Here is a 26,918-nt window from a genome sequence, read left to right as displayed (position 1 = left end):
CGCCCAATTTACTTACATCCCCAGTACGTTTTGAAGGATAGGAGGAAACCAGAGCCCCCGGAGAAAATCTGTGCAATCACGGGGAGAACATAGAAACTCCTTATAGACAGCACGTGAATTGAACCCTAGTCTGGTCCCGATGGCTGGCGCTGTAAAAGCGTTGCACTAACCGCTACGCCAACCATTCCGCTTTATCCTTTACTGTCTTTTGCACTGTCTTTATGACAATAAATTGAATCTTGAATCTGTACTGTAATGTTCCATGTTCTGTGCTTCACCTTAGCCAGTGGTTTGGATAATTTACAAAATTATCTCCCTCGACGCACAGCTTTCCTTGTAGTGATATCCAGGATTGCTGGCATGGCAGGGCTGGAGTATGAAGAAAGACTGCATAGAGCCAGGTTATACTCATTGGAATTTAGAAAACTGAGAGGGGATCTCATTGAGAAGTATAAAATTCTGACTGGACTAGTCACATTATATTCAGGAAGAATGTTCCTGATGTTGGGTCACTGTCTCAGGATTAAGTGATAGTCATTTAGGACTGAGATGAGGGGATTCTTCTTCCCTCAGAGAATTGTTGTTAAATAGTTAAATCCAATCTGGTAGATATATTCATAAGGTATTTGCACACGTGGCCCTTCTGGGCAAAGAGATCAAAGGCTATTGAGAGAAAGCAGGAATAGTGATATATTCAGGAATGATCGAATTGAATGTTGGTGCAGGCTCGAAGGGCTGAATGGCCTGTTACTGCACCTTCTGGCACGGTTAGCGTAGCGGTCAGCGCAACACTGTCACAGTGCCAGTGACCGGGGTTTAAATCTGGTGGTGTCTATAAAGAATTTATACGCTCTTCCTGTGTCTGCCTGCATGGGTTTTCCCCTGGGTGCTCTGGTTTCCTCCCACCTTTCAAAACATACGGGGATTATAGGTAAATTGGAGAGCCTGTTTCTTTGCTCAGCAACCATATTGATTTACGCATATATCCCTCTTTAATTCGCAAGACATTAATAGAATTTCTTGGCTTATTTTGAATGCTGCAACTCAAAATGGATGATTTAAATGTTCTATTCCATTATGCCAAACATTTTTTGTGAACATTTCATCCCTTCTCTCAAAAAGATCCTCTAATTGTATAGAGATAAATAAGAAACATTGCCTGCTTGCTTTTTGCTCATACCTTGACAAAGGGCTCAGGCCCGATACCTTGCTTGTATATCTTTGCTTCTGATAAATGCTGCATAACCTGCTGAGTTTCCCCCAGCACTTTTGTGTATTGAACTATTATTGTGTGGCATAGCTTTGCTATGGTGAATTATGTCAAAAGAAAGGGCGTTTATTGAGCCTTTTGGCAGAATGCTATTAAACTATGGGTTGGAGAGGCTGGAATGCATGAAAATGAGATGAGGTGTCACAGGATTCTGCCGTATTGTTGTGGTCTCTCTGTGGAGGGAAGGACTTGGCTTCTTTGGTGAACTTGGTCTTTGGCCTTGGGCCACTGACCACTGAGTGAACTTCCTTAATGGTTTTGATTGGGAATACAATGGCTTTCAGTGAAGTAGGGGCCCTCAGTGAAATTTTACCATGCTTCAATGAATCTTTTGTCCTTATTTCTGAAATATTCCCCAAGGAAAAATGTTTTCATCATTGCAGAAACTAATAGTGTGTACAATTAGTGTCTGATGGCCAAGATGTAATTTGCAACATTTACCTTGCAGCATCCTTCAGCAATAGATTTGCCCTCATCTTGAAAACCTGAGTTACTGCAGTATATGAAGCAGGTTTGCACACAGTTCTGCTTCATTGTTTGTCTTTAGTTTAAAATGCCATTTGTGTCTTAATGGAAAATGGTTGGTAGGTTAGCTCTCCAGCTGTGAACTAAAAGTTGTATTCTGTGGAATAACATCTCACCAGTTGAAAAGTTGGTTTTCTCCACCACAGATTTCAGAGCTCTGACTACGCATGTTATTTACAAAGTGAAATAGAACAGAGAACATTTCTCAGTCATGGCGGCACAGTTAATATACCAGTTGGCACAAGGCTGTTACAAACCCAGCGATCAGGTTCAGGGTTCGAATCCCGCATTGTCTGTAAAGAGTTTGAATGTTCTCCCCGAGTTTGTGTGGGTTTTCCCCAGGGGCTTTGATTTCCTCCCTCCATTCAAAACGTGTGGAGGGTTGTAGGTCAATTAGGTGTAATTGGGCAGCACAGGCTTGTGAGCCGAAAGGCCCTTTTACCGTGCCGTATGTCTAAATTTAAATGGCCTCTGTTTTTTTGCTCTAGTTTGGATCCCAGCACTGATGTTTTTCAAACCTGACCATGTTTTTTGCCATTTGAGGAGTAACTCCAGATGTGTAACCTCACTGAACTTTTGGAATCTCTTTCCACATCACACTTTTACAAACCTTCCACTTAAAATGTTGCAATCCCTGCAGAAAAAAAATCTTATTTAACATAGCAAAATAACATGAATCAGCAAATATGAGCAAAGAAAAAAAGAACACAGAATTCTGGAAACATTGTCCAAGCTCATGTTGCATCTAGGTACAGACAGACCTTTTGTCAATTTCTTATCACATTCTTGTTTTGAACACTTTAATTAACATACAAGCCACATAATTTATGATCTCAGCATGTTTAACTGAAGATTTCAAGGTATGTTAATTGTTCAATATTTTTTGAATCATTCACCCATTTTTCCTGTATTTCCAGAAGTAGGCTGTGCATTTCTTTTCAGGGTGCGTATCAATACATACATACTGTAAAAGCATCAGTGTATCCACACTGGTGCATCTGAAGTAGGTGTCAAACTCATCAGCACCTTTGGAATTGTCCAGTTTGAGCTATTTCAAACATGGCAATATTGACTACACTTGGGAGGGGAAAAAAGGGCTCTGCCACGCATATAGTTAATGCCCCTATTTAAACATACAGTGTATGTTGGTATATTAGGTGACTGGGTGTTTAAGACGACCCCAAGAATTTCCACTTAAAATGAGCTGTTCTCGCTGTATAAGACTGCCCCAAGTATGTAACTTTCTGCTGAGAGCTTACTGCCCTAATAGCCCTTAACCAACCGAGGTCAAAGATGTTTGATCTATGTTTCCGATGTTGCTTAATAGGTAATCGTGCTTTGGTTATTGAATTATGTAGTGATAGAAATGAGAAATTTTCACATCAAGACCTACTGGTAATTTCTGCGGTATTTTAGTTTTCTGCCTCAGGTGTTAAATAATTTCTTTCCATAAAACAACTACATCATGAAGCAGTGACCTTGAAGTTTTTGTTGTGCTCTTGGTTGCCTTTAGCCCACCTAAGTGCAAAGACATGAGTTTTAGTTCTTGATACAACCTATCCATTTTGCTTCTCTAGAATCGACCAGTGTGCAGTGCCTCCTTTCATTGCACATTAGTGTAAACTTGAGGCTTTCCAAGAAACCCTCTTTAAAAGTTTTAAAGTACTGGTAATTGGTCACTGTGAGGTTTATTGTGACTGGCCTGTTGAGGCAGTGAAAACAGAATGCTCCCTGGGACATTGGCTGATTGCTTACCGTTAATCAGATGTTGCAAATGGCAACTGTTAGCGTTGTTTGCTGTGTTGTTATTTTGAGGTATGTTAGACAGGTTTATAATACATTGTTATGGTTCTAATATAACATTGCTCTTAATCCAGCTTCCCAAATGCAAGTTTCATTTAACAGTAAGAATTGTGTAAGAGTTTAATGCTATTTCCATCGCCATGGGCGTCACACTAAACCATAGTATATTAAGGTTTGGATTTTATACTTGGCTTATAAATTGACCCCTAGTTTTGGGGTGAAATTTTAAAGGTTAAAATACTGTCTTGTATCATTCATTTAGGTGCCTTGTCATTCAGCGTGGGTGATCATGTCTGAGTCCCATCATGATCTCTGACCCTCCGAATTGTAGTTGTTGCCTCCTTCAGTGAAGACTCCATCTTTGACCTGAGACCATAGTCAATGTTGAGTTTGTGATTGATCAAGCGAAAAATACTGATGTGGTTTCCCTTTGCCTTCTGTAGTTGCAGTGTCCATTCTGGATGGATAACCCTGGCCATTGATCAGCAGATTCATCTGCCTAGCATTTTTAGTTTTACAACAATAAATTTCAATTTGTAAAATCTGCTTGTAAAACCAATCCATGCCTTCACATGACCCTGACTGTGAGACTAAACAGGTACTACACCTTGCCCAAAGATGACCTGTTGACTGTTGGATGGAAGGAGTGCCTTACAGCTCCTTTTGCTGAGCAATTGTACAGCACCAGCTCCACTTGTATGTCTAATACGCCAACATAGCTTTTTGAAAGAACCGAGTTTCTAAAAGGGTTTCCACTCAAAGAATTGTGAATCTTTGGAATTCAAATATTTGAGGATTTAATACTAAATATATTCAAAGCAGTGATGGTATTTTGGAAGTCCCTACAGGCTCAGTGAGGCTGGTTAGATGACTCTCCAGGAATAAGCACATGGACATTGTTTTGAACAGTTTCTTATCCAGCATGTTGGATAATCCTCTAGATAACACCAGGACAGGTCCTCCAAGATAGTGACACCCAAGAATTTAAAGTTGCTGTCTTTCTTCACCTCTGATTCCCCCCACTGATTACTGGATCGTATACCTCAAGTTTTCCTTTCCTAAAGTCCACAATATGTTTCTTGGTTTTGGTGACATTGAGTGAGAGATTGTTGTTTTTATACTATTCACCCAAGATTTCACTCTCCCTCTTGGGTGCTGAAAGTCGTGTTAGAGTGTAAGGATTTGTTTTTGGGGTTGTTTGTGTTTGCTTTGCTTCTTGCTTCAATGTGATTTAGATTTCATGGGCTCTACTCCAGAAGTTTCTAGATGTCAAAGATTCAAGTTCAATAAAAGGCTAGTACCTTGATGAAGGGTTCCAGCCTAAAACGATGGATACATACTTTTTTTTATCTTTGCTACATATAACCATTTACGGAGCGGAAACATAAAGTACACTTTTTGACCTGCTGAGTTTTTTCAAGTTCAAATTTACTGTCACATATACTAAAATGCAGTGATAAAGTTTGTTTTGCTCGCAGTCAAGCAAGATATTCCATTCATGGTGCAGCAACTAAAACAGAGAAAGGAGCTGCAGAGAATTGGCAATATAATTTTTGGTGTGGACTGTCAGGGGTCTGATAATGGCAGGAATCTACTGTCTGTCCTTGAATCTAGTGGTGGGTGATCTCACATTTGTGAATCATCTGCCTGGTGGTAGGGTGAAGAGAGTGTGGCTGGGGCAGAATGAGTTTTTAATTTACTGGTTGCTTTTCCAAGGCAGCAGTAAATGTAGAAATAGATAAGTAATGCAGTAAATAGAGAAATATATGAATAAAAATCTGTCTGGCCCACAGGAAAAAGAATTTTAAGGGTGCATGTATTCTGTCAATAAATCTGAACTTTGAAAGTGGTGGAAAGTGTGCTGACTGGCTGCATCATGGTCTGGTTTGGGGACACCAATACCTGTGAGTGTAAAGCCCTGCAAAAAGGTAGTGGGTGTAGCCCAGGACATCACAGGTAAAACCCTCCCACCATCAAGATAACTACAGGGATTGCTGCTGCTCTCTGATGGATCCCCACCACTCAGCACACACTCTATTCTCACTGCTGCCATCAGGAAAGAGGTATAGGCGCCACAGGAGTGACTGCTCCCCCTCCACCATCAGATTCCTCAACAACAAACTCAATTAGGGTCAATTAGGTAAATTACATTTACTTTTGCACTTTCTTGATTTTTTTTTCTCTCTCTGTATTGCACAATCAGTTTGTTTACCTTTATTTGCTTACATATGTTTGTGGAGTCGAGTTTTTTTTGGCACTGCCAATAAGTGGTAATTTTGTCTCATCTGCAGGAAAAAGAATCTCAGGATTATGTGATGTCATGTATATACTCTGACAAGGAATCTGAAATGTAGATGGAGTCAATGGAATGGAGGGGGTGGTTATATACAGTGAGCCATATTCACAAATGAACTCCATCCCCACCAATCAACTTCACCGAAATTAGCTCTCAATCATATTACTGGAATGGCCATTGATGACCATTCTCAGCACTAACCTGTGTCTATCTGACTTTAGTCCTGGGTTAACCATTTTACCAGTAGCTTTCCTTTCAGAGTCCAACTTGCCAGAAGCTGGACTAACTTTGTATATCTCTTCATAAAGATTCCCTTTCAAAGCTGAAATGACCAAGTTTTACAAGCTTCTTTTCATCATTCATCCTTGGCCACAACACAAGGGAAATGCTTGTGGGTTTCATCTTCTCGCATGCAATGTGTTCTTTCCTTTTGGAAATTACTTGTCTCATTTTTTTGTCTGGCTGGTTTGCACTCAAGATGAACAGTGGGGGGGAAAAAAAGCATTTGTGCCAAGGGTGGCTGTAGTGAAGATGGACTTCTTTGTGCAGAAGCCATGATTTCCTCTCTGGTCAGTGGTCTGGGAGCCTCACCAAAGGTGGACATGGGTCTCAGTCAATTCAGTACTGATATTCATGCTCCACCTGGGCACCAGTCTCCAGTGCGAATAATGAGTGAACCTGATGTCAGACCAAGCATGGATGTGTTCATTCATTACCCTGGCACTCTGTGGTTCAGAAGCTTTGTCCATTTCTGTTGCCAGGACTTAAAAGTTGAGTCAAGAATTTTCAGTGTGCAGAAAGCAAGGGAGAAGGGTATGTTGCTAATCCCAATTCTCCTCACAGACTTGCAACTTTTTAATGGCTATTTCACTGATCAGGGAAATTTTAATAGTCGTGTATAGAATTGAAAAATATATGGGTTTTCGGCTTCTTCTGGTGAAAATTTAAGTAACATTTTTACCAGTAGATTTTTGTGGAATAATTCAATGTATGAGCATAGAACACTATTGCACAGTACAGGCCTTTCAGCTCTTGATGTTGTTCCGACCCATACATTCCTTAAAACGAGTAGTAAACCCCTCCCTACCCCTGTAACCTATGTGCCTGTCTAAGAGTTTCCAATGTTTTAGCCTTGACCACCACCCCTGGCAAGGCATTCCAGACACCCACATCTCTCTACATAAAAAACCTAAACTTCCCTCCCTTCACTTTGTACAGATGTCCTCTGGTGTTTGCTAGTCCTGCCCTGGGAAGCAGGTGCTGGCTGCCCACCCTATCTATGCCTCTCATAATCTCATAGATCTCTACTCTCTCCTTTCATCCTGTTACACTCCAAAGGGAAAAGGCCCATTTCTACAACCTTGCCTCATAAAATTTGTTTCCCAATCCAGGCAACACCCTGGTAAATCTCTGCACCGGCTCCATAACTTCCACATCCTTCCTATAATGAAGTAGGATGAAGAAGCTGCAATGATCCTGTTAAAAATGCTGTACCTGACTTCATATGACTTGTCATATTTTATTTGATAATCCCTCCTTGTGAGTTGTGAAGTGTTTTGCCACATTAAAACATTGCTTAAATGCAACATTTCCTCAATTTCGCTGCACAGAAAGGAATTTATGGAAGTTTCAGAATTATTCATATTCATATTTATTGTCAGAGTACATTACAAAAGATCCTCAGAATTTTTTTCCTGTGGGCGAGGCAGAATTACCACTTTGGCAGGGCAATACAAAACTGACTGGATGTACACATGTAAACAAATAAAGAAATGTAAACAAACTGCAATACAAAGGAAAACAAATCAATAAAGTGCAAAAGTAATCCTTAAACGAGTCCCTGATTGAGTTTGTTGTTAAGGAGTCTGTTGGTGGAGGGGGAGCAGCTGTTCCTGAACCTGGTGGTGCGAGTCTTGTGGCACCGATACCTCTTTCCTGATGGTAGCGGCGAAAATAGAGCGTGTGCTCGGTGGTGTGGGTCCTTGATGATTGCTGCTGCTCTCCCAACGGTAACGTTCTCTGTCGATGTTCTCAATGGGGGGAGGATTTTATCATAATGTCCTGGGCTGTGTCCACTACCTTTTGCGGGGCTTATCGCTCAGAGGCATTGGTGTTGACACCAGACTGCGATAAAGTCAGTCAGCACACTTTCCACCACACATATGTAGAATGATGTGATAAAGACCTCTATAAATGAATTGTTTTGGTTTATGTATTTTGGTTTTAGACTGCTACTTTAAGCATTCATTTCCGTGAAGAGAGGGGAAAGACTTAAAAGGGAATTGAGGGGGCTCCTTTTCAGACGGAGGGTGGTGCAAATTGCCAGAGGAAACTAATTACAAAGCTCAAAAGACATTTAGAGAGGTAGTTGGATAAGAGATGTTTAGAGGGATATTTGCCAAAGACAGACGAATGAACGTGCTCAGTTAGAATGGACAAATTTGGCCGAAGAACGTTTCTGTGCAGTATGACTCAAATATTGTACTTGCATTGTAATTTCTTTGTAATTAGCTTTACATTGGTCTTTTTGGTAGTAGAACCATTTTTGATATATAATGGAATGTATGTCAGAATTAAATGCAATTGAGAATTGAAAAATAAGCTCTTGGACTAAAATGGCGAGAATCTGGAGCTCAACACTGTGTTGCAGCTCTGGTGGAGAGTGGAAATGCATTTATGAGGAAGTTGTAAATAGTTGCAAGATTAAAAAAATAGAATGTATATGTTATAAAAGTGAGATATGTCAAAGCAACATCTGTGTCTCTCCCCCTCCTCTTTCAGCAAGCATTTGGGGTGGGGACCTGCTGCAATACCTAAATGGGGCCTTGTGCAGGATTTTGTGTGATGGGTGATATAAAGTGTAGGCAGTTGTTGTTTTTTTTAATATCTCGTTTCTCATTAAATTTACACAGTGGTCTTTTCTCACTTTTTTCCCCTTTCCCTAACCATAAAACAATATTTTCACACAAAGGAAAATAAACAAGAAAAATGCATCATCTATTTATTACACACTGAATCTTTTCGGGGATGGAGGTCGTAGGCAAGCTCTCTCTGATATGTTCCATGTATGGTTCCCAAATTTGTTCAAACATTGTGACTTTATTTTTTTAATTATATGTTATTTTTTCCAATGGAATACATTTATTCATTTCCATGTACCATTGCTGTATTCTCATGCTCTCTTTCATTTTCCAAGTTGACATTATGCATTTTTTTGGTATTGCTAAGGCTATAATAATGCATTTTATTTTGCACTTTATCCAACTTGAGGCCTAATTCTTTACTTCTTGTTACTTTAAAGAAATATCTCTGGTTTTTTTGGTATGCTATTTTGTGACAAAATACAAAGGAAGAAAAACCCAACACCCAACCCCAACCTACCAATTTTCCCTTGCAACCGTGCCTGCCTGTCCCGCACCGGACTTGTCAGTCACCAACGAGCCTGCAGCAGACGTGGACATACCCCTCCATAAATCTTCGTCCGCGAAGCCAAGCCAAAGAAAAAGAAAATTTAGTATCTGATTTAGTTCTTCCCAAAACGTATTCACTTTCGTACATGCCCAAGTTGCACGTAATGTTGTTTCCATTTCCTTCATACAGCAACAACATCTATCCGATCATGTTGAATCCCATTCTTTTAATTTTTGAGGAGTGATATATACCCTGTGTAACCAATTATACTGTATCATGCGTAACCTTGTGCTTATTGTATTCTTCATAGTTCCAGAACATAACTTTTCCCACACTTCATTTTTTATCTTTATGTTTAGATCCTTTTCCCACTTCTGCTTAGTTTTATAGTTTATTTCATTTTCCTTATCTTGCAGCTTAATGTATATGTTGGTTATAAATCTTTTAATTATCAGTGTGTAATCACATATTTAAAGCTGCTTCCTTCAGGTAAAAGACTTGGTTTGAACAATATGGAGGAGAATATTTGAAAATAACTTGTTGTAATTTTTTTCTATCTTGCTAACAGATCTGGGATAATTTCAGCAGGAAATTGGAAAGAAACCAGATGAGATTTGGAACATTTGAGATCAGAAAAATGTTAGGTTCTCTGAAGCAGAGTTTAGTTTTGTCAGAGATCCAGTTGCCAAGAAAGCAGTTATCCACATTTCCTTTTGTGCCCCTCCTCCTACCAACTTCCCCTCCTACGAACTTCCCCTCCTCCAAATTTGCTAGGAAAAAAATCCAGCGTTTTTACAGACTGCTGCAGGTTCCTGCCTAGGACAACACTGAAAGCAAATAAATAAAGTACTAGAGGTCTGTGCTGCAGACAGTTGCAGCGGGTTTGAGTAATGACAAACACATGGGCTGCTTTACTTTGAGCAAGACATTTGTAGTTAGACACTGAAGAGCCTTTCTTCCCTTCCAGACAAAATTGAACAAGCTTGGAGAACGAGTGGACTGATTTGGGTACGTTATTCATCTGAAAAGTAGACCGAGTTAGAGCCTGGTAGCAGACACAGCTGTTTGTTGAGGGTTCTTATTTTAAAGTTTTTTTAAAAAATTGGAAAAGCTTCATCTATGCTGCCTGGCCCTGCCACCACAGTGTTTGCCTTTGTTGTCATAAATGACTTTAACTTCAGATGTAAGGTTACATCTGAAGCAACCTTTCTTAATTATAAGCTTAATTGTGACCTCGGGGGGAGGGATGTTGAAAAGGTGGAAGCCAGATGTAAAGTTTAAAGGAACAAGGCACTTAAAAGGGTGGGTGTATCAAACATTAAAATAGTATGTTGGTATTGTGTGAATCTCTGCAATTAGGAAGATAATAAAACTAGTTTCAGGAATTAACTTAATGAGCAAGTGTCTTTTTCCATATTGTGTGCATTTATTATTGTTATTGCACTTTGCTATCAAGAATGCTGTTGTTTAAAAGAAGTGTGTGAATGGGATCTCAGCCACCTTTCTCCTGAATAAGTAAAATTCTGCCGTTTATAGGTTACTTTTTTTATTAACTTGTCTCAGAAGAATAATGATGTGATGTAGATTCAAATTTGCTAGACTATTCTTTACCAAAACAAATATATGAGATGCTAATGCTTGGATGAAGACCACCATTGTGGCCTAATATAATGTTAATGTAGACATCTTTGGCTTGGCTTCGCGGACGAAGATTTATGGAGGGGTAATGTCCACGTCAGCTGCAGGCTCGTTTGTGGCTGACAAGTCTGATGCGGGACAGGCAGACACGGTTGCAGCGGTTGCAAGGGACAGGCAGACACGGTTGCAAGGGAAAATTGGTGGGTTGGGTGTTGGTTTTTCCTCCTTTGTCTTTTGTCAGTGAGGTGGGCTCTGTGGTCTTCTTCAAAGGAGGTTGGTGCCCGCCGAACTGTGAGGCGCCAAGATGCACGGTTTGAGGCGATATCAGCCCACTGGCGGTGGTCAATGTGGCAGGCACCAAGAGATTTCTTTAGGCAGTCCTTGTACCTCTTCTTTGGTGCACCTCTGTCTCGGTGGCCAATGGAGAGCTCGCCATATAACACGATCTTGGGAAGGCGATGGTCCTCCAATCTGGAGACGTGACCTACCCAGCGCAGTTGGATCTTCAGCAGCGTGGATTCGATGCTTGCGGACTCTGCCATCTCGAGTACTTCGATGTTGGAGATGAAGTTGCTCCAATGAATGTTGAGGATGGAGCGGAGATAACGGTAGTGGAAGCGTTCTAGGAGCCGTAGGTGATGCCGGTAGAGGACCCATGATTCGAAGCCGAACAGGAGTGTGGGTATGACAACGGCTCTGTATACGCTAATCTTTGTGAGGTTTTTCAGTTGGTTGTTTTTCCAGACTCTTTTGTGTAGTCTTCCAAAGGCATTATTTGCCTTGGCGAGTCTGTTGTCTATCTCATTGTCGATCCTTGCATCCGATGAAATGGTGCAGCCGAGATAGGTAAACTGATTGACTGTTTTGAGTTTTGTGTGCCCGATTGAGATGTGGGGGGGCTGGTAGTCATGGAGGGGAGCTGGCTGATGGAGGACCTCAGTTTTCTTCAGGCTGACTTCCAGGCCAAACATTTTGGCACTTTCCGCAAAACAGGATGTCAAGCGCTAAAGAGCTGGCTCTGAATGGGCAACTAAAGTGGCATCGTCTGCAAAGAGTAGTCCACGGACAAGTTGCTCTTGTGTCTTGGTGTGAGCTTGCAGGCGCCTCAGATTGAAGAGACTGCCATCCGTGTGGTACTGGATGTAAACAGCGTCTTCATTGTTGAGGTCTTTCATGACTTGTTTCAGCATCATGCTGAAGAAGATTGAAAAGAGGGTTGGTGCGAGAACGCAGCCTTGCTTCACGCCATTGTTAATGGAGAAGGGTTCAGAGAGCTCATTGCTGTATCTGACCCGACCTTGTTGGTTTTCGTGCAGTTGGATAACCATGTTGAGGAACTTGGGGGGGCATCCGAGGCGCTCTAGTATTTGCCAAAGCCCTTTCCTACTCACAGTGTCGAAGGCTTTGGTGAGGTCAACAAAGGTGATGTAGTGTTAACGTAGACATACAAGTACAGTAACAGGTCATTTCAGCCCACGAGTCCACGGCGTCCAATTTACACCCCATTAACTACAACCCCTGGTACGTTTTGAACATTGGGAGGAAACCAGAGTCCTGGAGAAAACCCATGCAGACACAGAGCGAATGTACAAAGTCCTTGCAGACTGTGAGGGATTTGAACCCCAGTCCGGTCCTGATTGCTGGCGCTGTAAAGGCGTTGCGCTAACTGTGCTGCCCTTCGTGGTCTGCTCAAATTCTGTTGCAAATGTAAATAACCATTCGAATTTACATTCGAGGCATTTCACTTTTGAAACACATGCTGTCTTAATATTGTTAGTGTTTGGTAATCATCACTACTTTGGTATCTGCTTACAACTCAAAATCTGCTCAAACCTCTGTTCCATTGTGCAATTTCATTTACTTTATAACTTGATGTCAATAATTGACTTCATTCTAGCAGTGCTGCTCCATTGTTGGCAGTCCTTCTTGCCTGAGTCCTCTGCTTGTTCCCTTCTGTTATGGTTGGAACTTAACTTTGACTAAACATTTTGACACTTATTCTAATCATTTATTATTTGTGGTCGTGTCAAATTTTATTTGACAGTGTTCTTCTGGGATGCACTGGGACATTTATAACATTAAAGTTGTGTTTAATATATCTATCTATTGTTCAATACCAGTAAGTTCTGATGGAACACAAGGAGCTTCATTTTCAGTCCTGCAGCAATCAACTTTTAAGATTTGTAATAACTTGGACTCTGTCCAAAGGAAATGTCTTTCAGCCAGCAAATAATCTACTTGTTTAATTTTTTTAAAGTTACGCAACACTGCACTTTACAAGCTATCCTATTAAAATTCTCCATGTTGTTTGATAAAATTAGTTATGTATTGTTTACCTTAGTTGTAAAGGGGTCCTGTTGTACAAAAGAAATAAAAATGGACAGAAATTGCTAGTCTCATCTCCTGTCAGGGCTCCAAGACCACTGCGAGAATTTAATTGCTTCCTGTGACCCTATTCTAATTTCTTGGGGATGGAATCTGCTATTTGGAGGGTCCTGGTGCAACAACTGCAGAAAATATTTTGTTTTGTATCATAGAGTCTCCCCTCCCTATGTCTTCAATTCCCCCTTCTTCCACATTTTCACCAGCTATATTTTGAGGACTCCAGAGTCTAAATTCATAAACAATTTGTCATTTTGAGTACATTCAGATTCTCAGCAAAATGGAGGAAGATGAAGTTATGTGCTTTCCATGTCTTAATGTCTGATCCACTTGAAAATATTCCTTACAGATGAGAACTTTTTTCTCTTGCTCTTTCGCTTGCTTGGAATGAGACTAATTGGATAGATTTTTCCAAAGAGCTAGAGGAACAGTTGGCATAGGGCTTGGCCAACTCTGTACAGCGCTAGTGATCGGGACCATGGTTCGAATCCGACACTCTCTGTAAGGAGTTTGTACGTTCTTTTTGTGTCTGCGTGGGTTTCCTCTGGGGGCTCCAGTTTCCTCCCACCGTTTGAAAATGTACTGAGAGTTGTAGGTTAATTGGTATAATGCGGTGGCACAGGCACGTGGGCTGAAATGGCCTGTTACCATGCTGTATGTCTAAATTTTTAAACTTTTAAAAATTTAAATTTAAGCATGTTATTTGGATTAGGTCTTTTAAGTTATATCAAAATTTTATTTAATTAAAGTCTGTTGATTGGATTGGGTAGAGAGTTCCTGAGATTAATATTCCCTTTGCAAGTGAAAAGGTACGTGGGAAATTTGGTTGGGATTAATTTTGAGAGGAACGTGAACAACCACATTCAGGATCCACAGTACATTCTGTGCATTTTTATAAAGGAGATTCTGCTTTATTCTCGTCTCACTATCCAAGAGAATGATGAGAATGAAGCCTGGCACTGCTTCAATTCTGAATCCCTTGAATCGAAACCTTTCAGCTAATGCTTGGAGCTATTTCCAAAGTGCTGGCCTCCCAGCAACCAACAACCTTGGTGTAGAATGTTCAGGGGACTTGATGGTACTTTTGATAGCTATTATTTAATGCTGATTGACAGGTGAGAACTCAATTACTGTTGTGGACCTAAGGGGAAAAAAGTCTAACTTCCATTGACATTTCAGTTATTGCTTCTGTATGACCCTTCTTCATTGTTGATTCTGAGAATCACATTCGGGAGATCAATCACTTTACATTATGAATCAATAAAGGTGAGCTGACCACCATTGAATGGTAGACATCAAAGACACAGGTCTGACCAGTGTGCTTGACTAATGGCATTGGTTAGGTCATTTTAAATTAAATTTAAAAAAAATTAGACATACAGCATGATAACAGCATATTACTGCCGAAAAGCCTGTGCTGACCAATTTACACCCCACTAACCTACACCCCCGGTACGTTTTTGAACAGTGGGAGGAAACCAGAGCCCCTGAAGAAAACCTATGCAGTCACAGGGAGAATGTACAAACTCCACAGGGAGAATGTTCAAACTCCTTACAGACCGTGCGAGATTCAAACCTCAATTCCGGTCGCTGACGCTGTATAAGTGTTGTGCTAACCACTACGCCAACCGTGCTGCCTGAAAACATAATAACCCTAAGATTATTCTGAACTGCTGTCTGGACCTTGGTAGTTTTAGTCAGACTTCTGTAGAAGGATCTCAACTGGTTGAATAAGCTTGATGGAGCCTGAGAAAGGAGAATGTTCAAATTACAGTAAACCCCTGTTGTCCAAAATTCAAGTGACTGGCAGCCTCAAGCAACCGGCATAATCATGCAGAAGATAAACAGGTAATAATATGGAAGTTTAAAATTGGCATGCTTCACTGTTAGTTCACCAATCACTCAACAAGCAATCTCTTGTCTTGTCTTTCTTTGGCTTGGCTTCGCGGACGAAGATTTATGGAGGGGTAATGTCCACGTCAGCTGCAGGCTCGTTTGTGGCTGACAAGTCCGATGCGGGACAGGCAGACACGGTTGCAGCAGTTGCAAGGGAAAATTGGTTGGTTGGGGTTGAGTGTTGGGTTTTTCCTCCTTTGTCTTTTGTCAGTGAGGTGGGCTCTGCGGTCTTCTTCAAAGGAGGTTGCTGTCCGCCGAACTGTGAGGCGCCAAGATGCACGGTTTGAGGCGATATCAGCCCACTGGCGGTGGACAATGTGGCAGGCACCAAGAGATTTCTTTAGGCAGTCCTTGTACCTCTTCTTTGGTGCTAGCAACTGGATAATTAACTTATCTGGCATCCACCAATCCCCAGAGGTGACGGGTACTAGGGGTTTTACTGTGTCTTTAAAAGTTGGAATCTTGAATTAAAATGGAAAATTAAATGGTCCACTAAAGATCTGTCACACAATTGAAACAACATTTTTTGCACTGTCATAACATAACATAACATAACAATTTACAGCACGGAAACAGGCCATTAGGCCCTTCTAGTCCGCACCGAACCAAACACCCCTTTCTAGTCCCACCTCCCTGCACAATGCCCATAACCCTCCATCTTCTTCTCATCCATATACCTGCCCAACATTTTCTTAAATAATACAATTGACTCCGCCGCCACTATTTCTCCCGGAAGATCATTCCACATGGCTACCACTCTCTGAGTAAAGAAGTTCCCCCTCATGTTACCTCTAAACCTCTGCCCCTTAATTCTTAACTCATGTCCTCTTGTTTTAATCTTTCCTCCTCTTAACGGAAATAGTCTATCCACATCCACTCTGTCTATCCCTTTCATAATCTTAAATACTTCTATCAAATCCCCTCTCAACCTTCTACGCTCCAAAGAATAATGACCTAATCTGTCCAATCTCTCCCTATACTCTAGATGCTTAAACCCAGGTAACATTCTGGTAAACCTTCTCTGCACTCTCTCCACTCTGTTTATATCCTTCCTATAATTAGGCGACCAGAACTGCACACAGAACTCCAAATGAGGCCGCACCAACGTCTTATACAATCTCAACATCACCTCCCAACTCCTATATTCCATGCAATGATTGATAAAGGCCAGCATACTAAAAGCCTTCTTCACCACCCTATTCACGTGAGTTTCTACCTTCAGGGAACGATGTACCGTTACTCCTAAATCTTTCTGCTCTTCTGTATTCATCAATGCTCTCCCATTTACCACGTATGTCCTATTCTGATTCTTCTTACCAAAATGAAGCACCTCACACTTATCAGCATTAAATTCCATCTGCCATTTTTCAGCCCACTTTTCTAAGCAGCCCAAATCCCTCTGCAATCCTTGAAAACCTTCTTCATTATCCACTATTCCACCTATCTTAGTATCGTCTACATATTTACTAATCCAATTCACTACCCCATCATCTAGATCATTAATGTATATAACGAACATCAATGGGCCCAATACAGATCCTTGAGGCACACCACTGGTCACCGGCCTCCAACCTGACAGACAATTATCCACTACCACTCTCTGGCCTCTCCCTTTCAGCCAATGTTCAATCCATTTGACTATCCATTTGTCTATTTTTCCTCTCATTGTTCAGTGTTATTTTAATTCACATGAATGTGTCACTGCAGCAAGAAGGATTTAATTTCATCTGTATTTTGTACTTGTGTTTATGATAAAACTATAAAATCATAAATATATAGAACCTTAAATACCCCCAACGATCTGGCTTCCACAGCTGCCTATGGTAGCAAATTCCAGAGGTTCACCACTCTGGCTAAACAAAATGGCTTCACATCTCTGTTTTAAATGGGTGTCCTTCAATCCTAAAGTTGTTTAACTGTTTTTAATTTTGACATACAGCACGGTAATAGGTCATTTTGGCCCACGAGCCCATGCTGCCCAATTACATCCAATTAACCTACAACCCCCAGTTCTTTTTGAATGGTGGGAAGAAACCGGAGTCCCTGGGGGAAACCTATGCAGACACAGGGAGATAGTACCAACACCTTACAGACAGCACGGGATTCGAACCCCGGTCCCAATCGCTAGCGCTAACTGCTACACCAACAACCATGCTACTCTTGTGCCCTCTTGTCCTTGACTTCCTTACCATGGGAAACAACTTTGTCACATCTACTCTGTCTCGGCCTTTCAACATTCAAAATGCTTCTAAGAGGTCCACCCTCGTTCAGAATTATTGTCATAAACATGTCAAGAAATTAGTTGTTTTGTGGCAGAATTACAGTGTTATAAATTACATTTAAAAATAAATGTCCTTGCTGGAGTGAAGACTAATGCCCAGTGATGGCGCTGGCTGAGTTCTCAACTGTAGTATTTTTCCTGTCTTGTCCATTGGCATCTCCACACCAGACAGTGATGCTGCCCAGTCTACAACCAGACAGAATGCTCTCCACAGTACACCTGTAGAAATTTGCAAGGGTTTTAGGTGACATACCAAATCTTTTCAAAATCCTCACTTCGCTGGCAAGCCTTCTTTGTGATGTCATCGACATGGAGGCCCCAGGACAGATCCACGGAGATGTTTGCACCCAGGAATGTGAAATTGCTGACCCCTCAATGAGGGCTGGATTGTGTTTTCTTGATTTCACCTTCCTGGTCCACAATCAGCTCCATAGTTTTCCTAACTTTGAGTGCAAGGTTGTTGTTGTGACACCACTCAACTAGTTGATTTATCTCCCTCCAGTGCTCTTCCTCATTGCTGTCTGAGATTCTACCAATGACTGCAGTATCATCGGCAAATTTGTAGATGGCATTTGAATTGTGCCGAGCCATGGGTATAGAGCGAGTAGCGCAGTGGGCTAAGCACGCATCCTTGAAGTGTGCCTGTGTCGATTGTAGTGAGGAGAAGATGTTGTTTCCAATTAATACTGACTGTGGTCTTCTGATGAGGAAGTCAAGGATCCAGTTGCAGAGGCCCAGGTTTTGGAATTTGTTCTGAACTCCAAGGACTACTCCAAGAGCCATCAAACATTCCTCATGTGGCTAATCCTTTCTTTCCAGAAATCATTCTTGTGAATCTTCTCCAAACCCTTTCTAATGCCAGCACATCCTTTCTTAAATAAGGAGCTAAAAACTACCCCATATTGCAAGTGAGGCCTTATAATAAACTCTCATGACATCTCAACTGAAAATCCAGGTAAATGTGCTGGCAAGGCTGTACGTCTGGAGGGAGAACCCAATTTGACATACGGACTCTCAGCGGACTCTCATGGGGGTGAGAGACTGGCCGTGTTTAAGCCAAAAAACAAGGGGAAAGTAGCCCCTTTTAAATTGCAGCACCTCAGTAGCCCTCCTGGGACCCAGGTATGATTGGAGGGAGATGGACCTGGCAATTTAAGGGGGGATCCCGCTCCCGCAAGTACTGCCGGATGTTCAGATGCTGGCTACCTGGTGACGTGCACATGCAACTGCTGATGTTACCAGAAAAGGCAGGTCAGCCATTTTCCTGTTCAAATCACCCGTCGACAAGACCTAGGTAAGTTTAACTGGGTTCCCTGACTTCCTCTGAAATAGGTCAGGGACCTGGTTGAGTACCGACAGGTTTGACCGGGTTGGACCCTTTCTAACTGCCCTGTAACTGGGGTGCTAACTGGTTAACCCCATTCTACACGGCTGTTTGAAAGGACCTAGCGATAATAGTGGTATAGTGTAAAGCATCAGGTTAGGTCATGAGTGGTTTAGAGGGAAGGACTGATTAGAGAACACAAGGGATGATGTGTTAATGCAAAAAAGGGATTGTAAGGAGATAAACCAAAACCATATGAGATGTACTTGTAAGTTATTTCAGCAGAAAAGCAAAGAGAGACCTTTGAAACTATGATGGCCAAGTGTATGATGTTGGATTTCTGGAGTGCAGGACTGTTGAATATGCACTGCACTGGCTAGTACTGAAGATATTAAGGGCTTACTAATACTGCTGGCGTGTTTGGTAAACTGGAAACTCACCACGTTTTCTACAGCCCAGTGCACTTTCTTCCCGCCACAAGGGGCCAACATCAATGCAGTTCCTGAGCTGACTGAAGAATGATGCATGCTCAGAGGAAAAGTAGATTTGTTATGTCATGGCCTCCGTGCTCTGAAATTGTTAGAGGAAGTTCAACTGCAGATGCTGGACCTGAAGCTTAATGCAGTCTTCTGGATTCCAGAATTTACAGTCTGAGACGTGTCTTCAGATTAGCTCATGTTGGTTCAAAAAAGGAAGGAACTTTTTCTAATTGCACGACATCAACTGGAAGGGAAACAGCCAAATTCTTGTTAGAATTCTTTTGTTTTGTAGCTACAAGGCAAACCTCGTGTCTTGTTTCTTTCACCATCAATGTCTGCTATAAAAATTGAGGTGGCATGTTTTTATTGCACATTATTTGATATGATAGGTCTGTTTGTCGACGAGTGCATTTAATTAAATCTGGGTCACAAAGTAATTCTTTTATCTCTCTGAGCTAAATTTCTTGCTTCACTTGATGTCCATTGATAATAGCCTGCTTCTCCTCCTCAATCTCAGATCTCCCAGTGGCCACCCATTTCAATTCCCCCTCCTGTTCCATTGTTGACATGTCTCTCCTTGGTCTTATGCACTGTCAGACTGAGACCATCCGAAAATTGAAGGAACAACACATCTTCTGACTGGGCACCCTCCATTGATATTGATATTGACCTTCCTACCCCTTGCTTCTTCCCCTGCTGTCTTTCCCCAGCTCTGTCTCTCTCCCTTTTTCCTGTTGCCTTTCACACAGACAAAATTAATTCTCACCTCTCCCTCCCATATTCCAAATAACACCTTTCGTCAGTCTGGATTCCTCCCCCAGCCAGCACTGTCTCTATTCTGAGATTTTCTGATTTTTCCTGATTGTGCTTTATTCTTTGCTTATTCCTTGAAGAAGGACTCAGGCTCGAAATGTCAGCAATATTATCTTTGCCTCTTACAAACGCTGAAAGACTAGCTGAGTTCCTCCAGCATTTCGGTGTATTTTTACTTCATCACAGTATATGCAGATGTTCGTGTTTCACTCTCCTCTTCAACTCATAGTGTCCAATACTTCTGGTAGTATATCTTCTTGCAAGTGTATGGGGTACAGAGAGAACTATTCCTCTGGAGGAAGACCCAACTACAGGCGATAGAGGCTCTTTAAGGAGCACTTCTTTGCATCACAAACATTTTCACTCTTCATTGGTACACGAGATAATAAATTTGAATTGGATGAAAACTGAAAAGCTGTTGAGATTGGGGTAAATTTTATAAAAAGTTGAAATTAATTTTTGTTTGGCAGATAGTAAAAGGTACAGATCACTGTGCTCTAATTCCATGATGGCATCGACCTGATAGGTTTAAGGTCAGCCATCATTCCTGACTGGAACTTCTACCACAAATGTCAAAATGGTTGGTTTTGACTATTCTTATTGCTAAACTTGGATACCACTGAGAAACTGTCAGAAGCTGGTAGGCAAATAGGTTACATGGTTGCTTCAACCACAAAAGCCCAATCAAGATTAAGGCAGAAAAAAGAATGTCAGGGTGGTATGTGATGTCTGTGTGATGTCATGTATGTAATCTGAGTCTGTCACCAACATTTTTTCATTGTTTATCTTTACATGACCATTGTCCATAACAGAAAAGTTGTTCACCCTAGGAGTCAGGGATCAACAACTAGGATGAGCTCCTTAGTTCTAGATGTTTGGAGGTTTGGAAATATTTGATGTTTGAAGAAACTTGTTTGTATGGAAGTAAATTCGAATGAGGAAAATCAAACTTTCCTCATGTAATTAAATTGGCATCAAAGATTTTCTTCAATGCAGGATAAAGGTTTAAAGTTGAACCCCCTTCTGAGAGGCCCCTTCTACTTTGGATTCTGACATCTAAACTCTGTCCTTGCACTGAAACTGGAGTCCATAAGGGAATCATAGGAAATCTGCCAGTTCTGCTTGCATTCAATTGTTTATAATGCAAGTGCATTGTATCACTTTTCTAAGTTTTATTGAGGTTATTTCTGTTGTTTTATACCGTAAAACTCCTGATAGCCAACACCTATGGGGATTGGTAGATGCCGGATAAGTGTATTTTCTGGTTGCTTGATACTTGTTCATACAATGCCTAACTAATATACCCGCATTAAGAATAAACGGCTTAAAAGACAAAAATAACAGACTGTACTTACACTGAATAAACTTCACTTGCATGAACATATAAACTTCAAAGCATTTTACCTTATTTTCAATCAAATTCTTGGAAAACATTTAACTATCGATGCAACTGCAGGTTCCTTCCCTTCATGTAGGGGGAGAAACCTCCAGATGCCCGGAAGATAAATTATGGATTATTACCCCCCCCCCCCCACCCATAAATTACAAATAAAGCTTCTGAACAAGGCAACTCTTACTAAACAGGAAAAAGGAGACACTTTTAAAGTCACCTCAACGACAACAGGCATTAACCAGTACTTTATTCTGGGTGATGCCATTGCTATTTCACATATCTTTATTCAAACAGCTGCTATGAGCAAAGTATGACCAATGAATATTTGCTCCCATCTTCACCAAAGAACATTTAAAATGTTAAATTTGAGATGTTTTTTAACCTATTATTTTATTCTTATTTATTTTAACTTTTAAAATTTATTTTCCATGATTTTATTTTGCAGGTTGCTTGACGTTGCCATTTGCTTGGATTCTGGTTACCAGGGTTTTACTGTATTGTGAAAATGTTTCATTCTAACATTGTTTGTTTTCTTTTGTAACTGATAATGTATTTGAGAAGTTAGAACAAAATTCCTTCAGTTAATTTTTCTATCCTTGTGCTCAAGTTCCTCTCTGGCCTTGTTCTTCCTATCTCCTCAACCTTCTACATCCACTCAGATCTTTATGATTCACCAATTCTGATCTAGTGTGTATTACAGATTTCCATTGCTGCTCCATTACTGGACATGCTTTCACTAGTCTAGTCTCAAGATTTCCTCATTTGTCTTTGCTCCTCCTCTGTCAGTCCATATAACCAACAGAAGTCCAATCAAGATTAAGGCAGGAAAAAGAATCTCAGGGTTGTATGTGATGTCATGTATGTACTCTGAAATCTGAGTCTGTTGTCAACATTGTTTATCTTTACATAACCATTGTCCGTAACAGAAAAGTTGTTCACCGTAGGATGAGCTCCAAGAATCAAAGTTTGTTTGATTACTCTGCTATGAGACACTTTGAGGTATTTTAAACATTAAAAGTGATGTATAAATTCAAGTTATGGTTTTTTTTATGTGAAGGATGTTACTCATGCTTAAATATCTGCCAATGGAGTTATTAGCTCAGTGTTACTGAATCTTTAAAGCTGTGCATGTTGCTTTTGCTGTCCTGAAAGGAACATTCCCCCCCCCCCCCCCTACAACTTTAACCTGATTTTATTTATTTTCTCTCTGTTCTTTCCAGGTACAGACTCCAAGGTCAGTAATCCATGTCAAGCCAGCAAATAAACCCTGGATAAAGACAGCCAGCAACAAGCTACTGTGAAGCCCATCATAATTAATGGAAAAATCAAGGCTGTTTAACAAACACTCTAAAGTTCTTTTTCTTTTTGACATCATGGCATCTGGTGATCTGCACCCTATTAAGTATTTTCACTGGGCTTTAGCTACTTCAAAAGTCTGACCTGTTTAATTAGGTGCATTAAACTGTTCAGTTGCCTGTTCTTTGTCAGCAGTTACCCTTTGAGGTTTGCCTTGCCTGCATGAAGCTTGATTGGCTCCCAACTTCACTGGAAATTGCTTCCTTCAACTTCAAGCAAATAGACTGTAGGCTCATTCCAATAAAACGGAACTGGCGCCACTCCATGAAAATCCGTTGGCCAGTAAAAGGAGCCTTGCTGGGAATGGATTGGAGCTCTCTTTCAGAGAAGAGATAAACCATGGCCAGGGTCCATTTTTTTGTACTGAAGGATTGTTGAATCATCTGAATTGCACTTGGTTCAAAGCTCTTTATTCATCGTACTACCCCACTGCTGAGGACAAGCCCTAAAACTCCTTTGGATTGGTTTATTTTGTGTTTTTGTGAACTTTGGAGGAAACCAAATTTCATTCACATTGGATCCACTGCCAACATTGTATGCTCCTTTACTTTATTCTTTCTGTATCTCAATTGGAGTAAGCTTGAGTGGAGTGTGCCATCGTTGTTGAAGTAATGCCTCGCCGAAGCCTATTAATCAAAGTTTGGACAAGGCGCCTGGTGCTGAGCCTTGCTCTATTTTTCAGTCTCATTTCCCTGTTGTACTTGTTGGAATGCACCCCTCGGCCAGATAGTGACTCCCTCCTCCTTGGCATCCCAGGCAAACAGTACGGTAAAGAGTATTATCAAGCTCTTCTTCAGGAACAGGAGGAGCACTACCTGACTCGGGCTGCAAGCCTCAAACGCCAGATCACCCAACTGAAGCAGGAGTTGCTGGAAATGAGTGAGAAGCTGAAAAATGTACAAGAGAAAAAAGGACCATCTCAAAACACGGGAGGAGCACCGAACAGCAAGGAGACTCTGCCCAACGATCTGTTGGAGTTTCTGCACTCTCAGATTGATAAGGCTGAGGTTAGCGTGGGTGCCAGGGTGCCCAGCGAGTACGCGGTGGTGCCTTTTGAAAGCTTCACTCTGAATAAAGTGTACCAGCTAGAGATGGGGCTGACCCGGCACCCAGAGGAGAAAGTGGTGAGGAAAGATCGACGGGATGACTTTGCTGAAGCCATCGAGGCTGGCTTGGAGGTGCTGAATAACCCTGAGGAAGAGGAGGCTAACGTTGAGGACAATGAGGAGGATGATGACGACAACAGGTCGCAGAAGCAAACCTACACTGAGAATGACTTTGTGGAAGGTGCAGTATTCAATATTTTATACAAACTACACAATAGCAGTATTAGCAATGTGTTGCAGATAAAGCCTAGTCTGGTCTCAATGGCCCTGTGATAATAAAAACTGTGGATGCTGGAGTTTTAAGCAGGTCAAGCAACATTTGTGGGTAGAAATGGTCAGTGTTTTGAGTCGGGCCCTTTATCAAGATTAAAGAAGGATGATATCAAGTAAAGGTGAAGGTTCCATTGTTGTCACGTAACACTACATTTAGAATGTAACATACATGAAATTCTTTAACTTTTCTCTACCGTTAGGCAGACAGAGATTCGCCACTTTGTCCAGCACCCCTCATAAAAACCTACAGCACCTGGTGTTCCTAGGGTCTCCCCTTTAAGTACTGGGCAGTCCTGAGCCTGCTTAGCTTCCGAGATCAGACAATATTCAGGCTATGAGGTGCTGCAGTATATATCTGGGATGGGGAGAGGGGGCGGAAATAAATGACTTTATTTTAGCTTTGCTGAGAAATGCCCCTTATTTCCCATCCTCTCACCCCAACCTCCTCGGAAACCTAAACTGTCATCTCTCTTTCTGAGTTCTGAACATGAAACATTTCTCATTCCACTCATGCAGCCTGACTTGCTGAGTGTTTCCAGCACTTCCTTTTTATTTTCAGATTTCTAGCATCAGCAGTTTTTATTTAATTTTAGGATATTTTGCAACATGCGGTTAAGAAATAGAAAGAAAGACTTGCATTTTTAAGAAATGTAATTTATGACCTTGGAGCCCAGTCCCTCTCCCAAACCCCTTCCCCCCACCCCACCCCCCAAAAAACACATTTTACAGCCAATTGAAGGCTTTTGAAAGATGGTAACTATTAGTGTGAAAAACTGGTGGTTACCAACTCAGACATATTTATGCTCCCAGTATGAAATGAGATAATGACCAGATAATCTATTTTCAGTATTAATAATTCAGAGATAAATATTGAGCAAGTCACTGAGTTGACCCCCCTCTCCCCCCCCCCCCCCAACTTTATTTTCAGCCTGGATTCCTGTGTTTGAATTGCTAAAATAGGTTTTGAACCTGCAATTTCCTGTGTGGCTCTTTGATTGTTCAGCAGTGTTGTCTTGTGAGAACGCGGAATTTTGGAAAGGCCCAGAGCAGAAATTGAATTATATGCTTTTTAAACAAAAGAAATGCATAATGTATTCATTTGACATCACCTTGCCTGCTCAACAAATTGAGACACAAACCGTATAAATGACTAAACTGTTCGAACGCAGTGTTATACAAAGCGTTACAGACTTCTGGAAGTAAAACTGAGTTGGCAGGTGCCATTCTCATATAAGTCGGATCAATTTATTGAAATGTGATTGTACAAGCACAATCCAACAAAACAGCATTCTCCGATCCTCAGTGCAAAACATGCAGATGAACAACTAGACAGAACATTACAACACAGAAACAGGCCCTTTGGCCCTTCTACTCTGTGCCAAACTATTATTTTGCCTAGTCCCAGTACATAGCCCTCATGCCTCTCCCATCCATGTACCTGTCCACATTCTTCTAAAATGTTAAAATTGAGCCCACATTCACAACTTCAGCTTGCAGCTTGTTCCACACTCCCACCACTCTGTGTGAATTCCCCCTAAACTTTTCCCCATTCAATGTTAACCTATGTCCTCTGGGTTGTATCTCACTTACCCTCAAGGGAAAAAGCCAACCTACATATCCCCCTCTTAATTTTAAATATCTCTATTAAATCTCCCCTCATTCTTCTATGCTCCAGGGAATAAAGTTCTAATTGGTTTAACCTTGCCCTGTAACTCAGTTCCTGAAGGCCAGGCATCATCCAAATATTCTTTTCTGCACTCTTTCTACCTTATTGATATCTTTCCTGTAGTTAGGTGGCTAAAACTACATACAATGCTCCAAATATGGCCTCACCAGTGTCTTCTACAACTTTTCCATGACATCCCAATTCCTATACAATATGCTAAAAGCTCTCTTTACAACCCTATCCACCTGTGATGCCACTTTCAGAGAATTATGTATCTGCATTCTCAGATCCCTCCTCAGTGCCCTACCATTTACCATGTACAGGTACTCCCTGACATTCGTCATGTTCCATTCTGGATGATCAGTCGTATGTCGGAATGGACATGTGTCGGGGAATTGCCCTACCTGTGATACTGAAGAGTAAAACTATCAACTTCTTTCCGTTCTCTATCTCCGAATCCTTCTCATTCTCTCTTTTGCTGCGGACCATGAGCACCCTGGCCTCTAAAATGTGCCTGACTGTCAGAGTATTGAGCAACAGAATTTTGAAAAATGGGACAAAAGGAGTTAAAATGCAGTGAACTATCTCAATGTGGTAGCCACTAAGACCAGTTCTCGCAAGAGGTTGTCGACCAGCCAACATGGTGGCCATCATAGATAGGCTCTATTTTCACCGTAATCGTGTTAGGTTTTATATTTTCTCTTTATTTAAAAAAAATTCAGTCGTATGTGCAATTGTATGCAAGTCGCATAGGTCACAAGTCAGGGAGTACCTGTATGTCCTTTCTTGGTCTGTCTTTTAAAAATGCAGCATCTCACAGTTGTCTGCATTAAATTCCATCTGCAATTGTACAGCCCATTTTTCCAGCTGGTCCTGAATTCCTGTGCAAGCTTTGAAAACCTTCTTCACTGACACAATGCCTCCAGTCTTAGTGTCATCTGCAAATTATCTGATCTAATTTACCACATTATCATCTAGATCAGTGGTTCTCAGCCTTTTTCTTTCC

At 41.2% G+C, this 26,918-nt stretch overlaps 1 protein-coding gene across 5 annotated transcripts in view; it reads left to right on the top strand.

Annotated features, from left to right (window-relative positions):
• Window positions 1–26,918, top strand: part of csgalnact2 (chondroitin sulfate N-acetylgalactosaminyltransferase 2) — a 66,076-nt gene that overhangs the window by 6,999 nt on the left and 32,159 nt on the right. For 2 of the 5 annotated variants that reach the window (XM_069885498.1, XM_069885501.1), the window contains exon 2: window positions 22,732–24,154. In XM_069885498.1, coding sequence (XP_069741599.1) covers window positions 23,479–24,154 — 676 coding nt within the window. In that variant the 5' untranslated portion in view covers window positions 22,732–23,478. Of the gene's footprint in view, window positions 1–2,633; window positions 2,656–7,758; window positions 7,904–10,148; window positions 10,314–22,731; window positions 24,155–26,918 lie in introns of those variants that run through there. The other 3 variants (XM_069885502.1, XM_069885499.1, XM_069885497.1) reach the window with 3 other exon arrangements.

This window comes from Narcine bancroftii, chromosome 6 (genome assembly GCF_036971445.1).
Source record: "Narcine bancroftii isolate sNarBan1 chromosome 6, sNarBan1.hap1, whole genome shotgun sequence".
Lineage (NCBI taxonomy): Eukaryota > Metazoa > Chordata > Chondrichthyes > Torpediniformes > Narcinidae > Narcine > Narcine bancroftii.
This window is presented reverse-complemented; position numbering and strand designations above follow the sequence as displayed.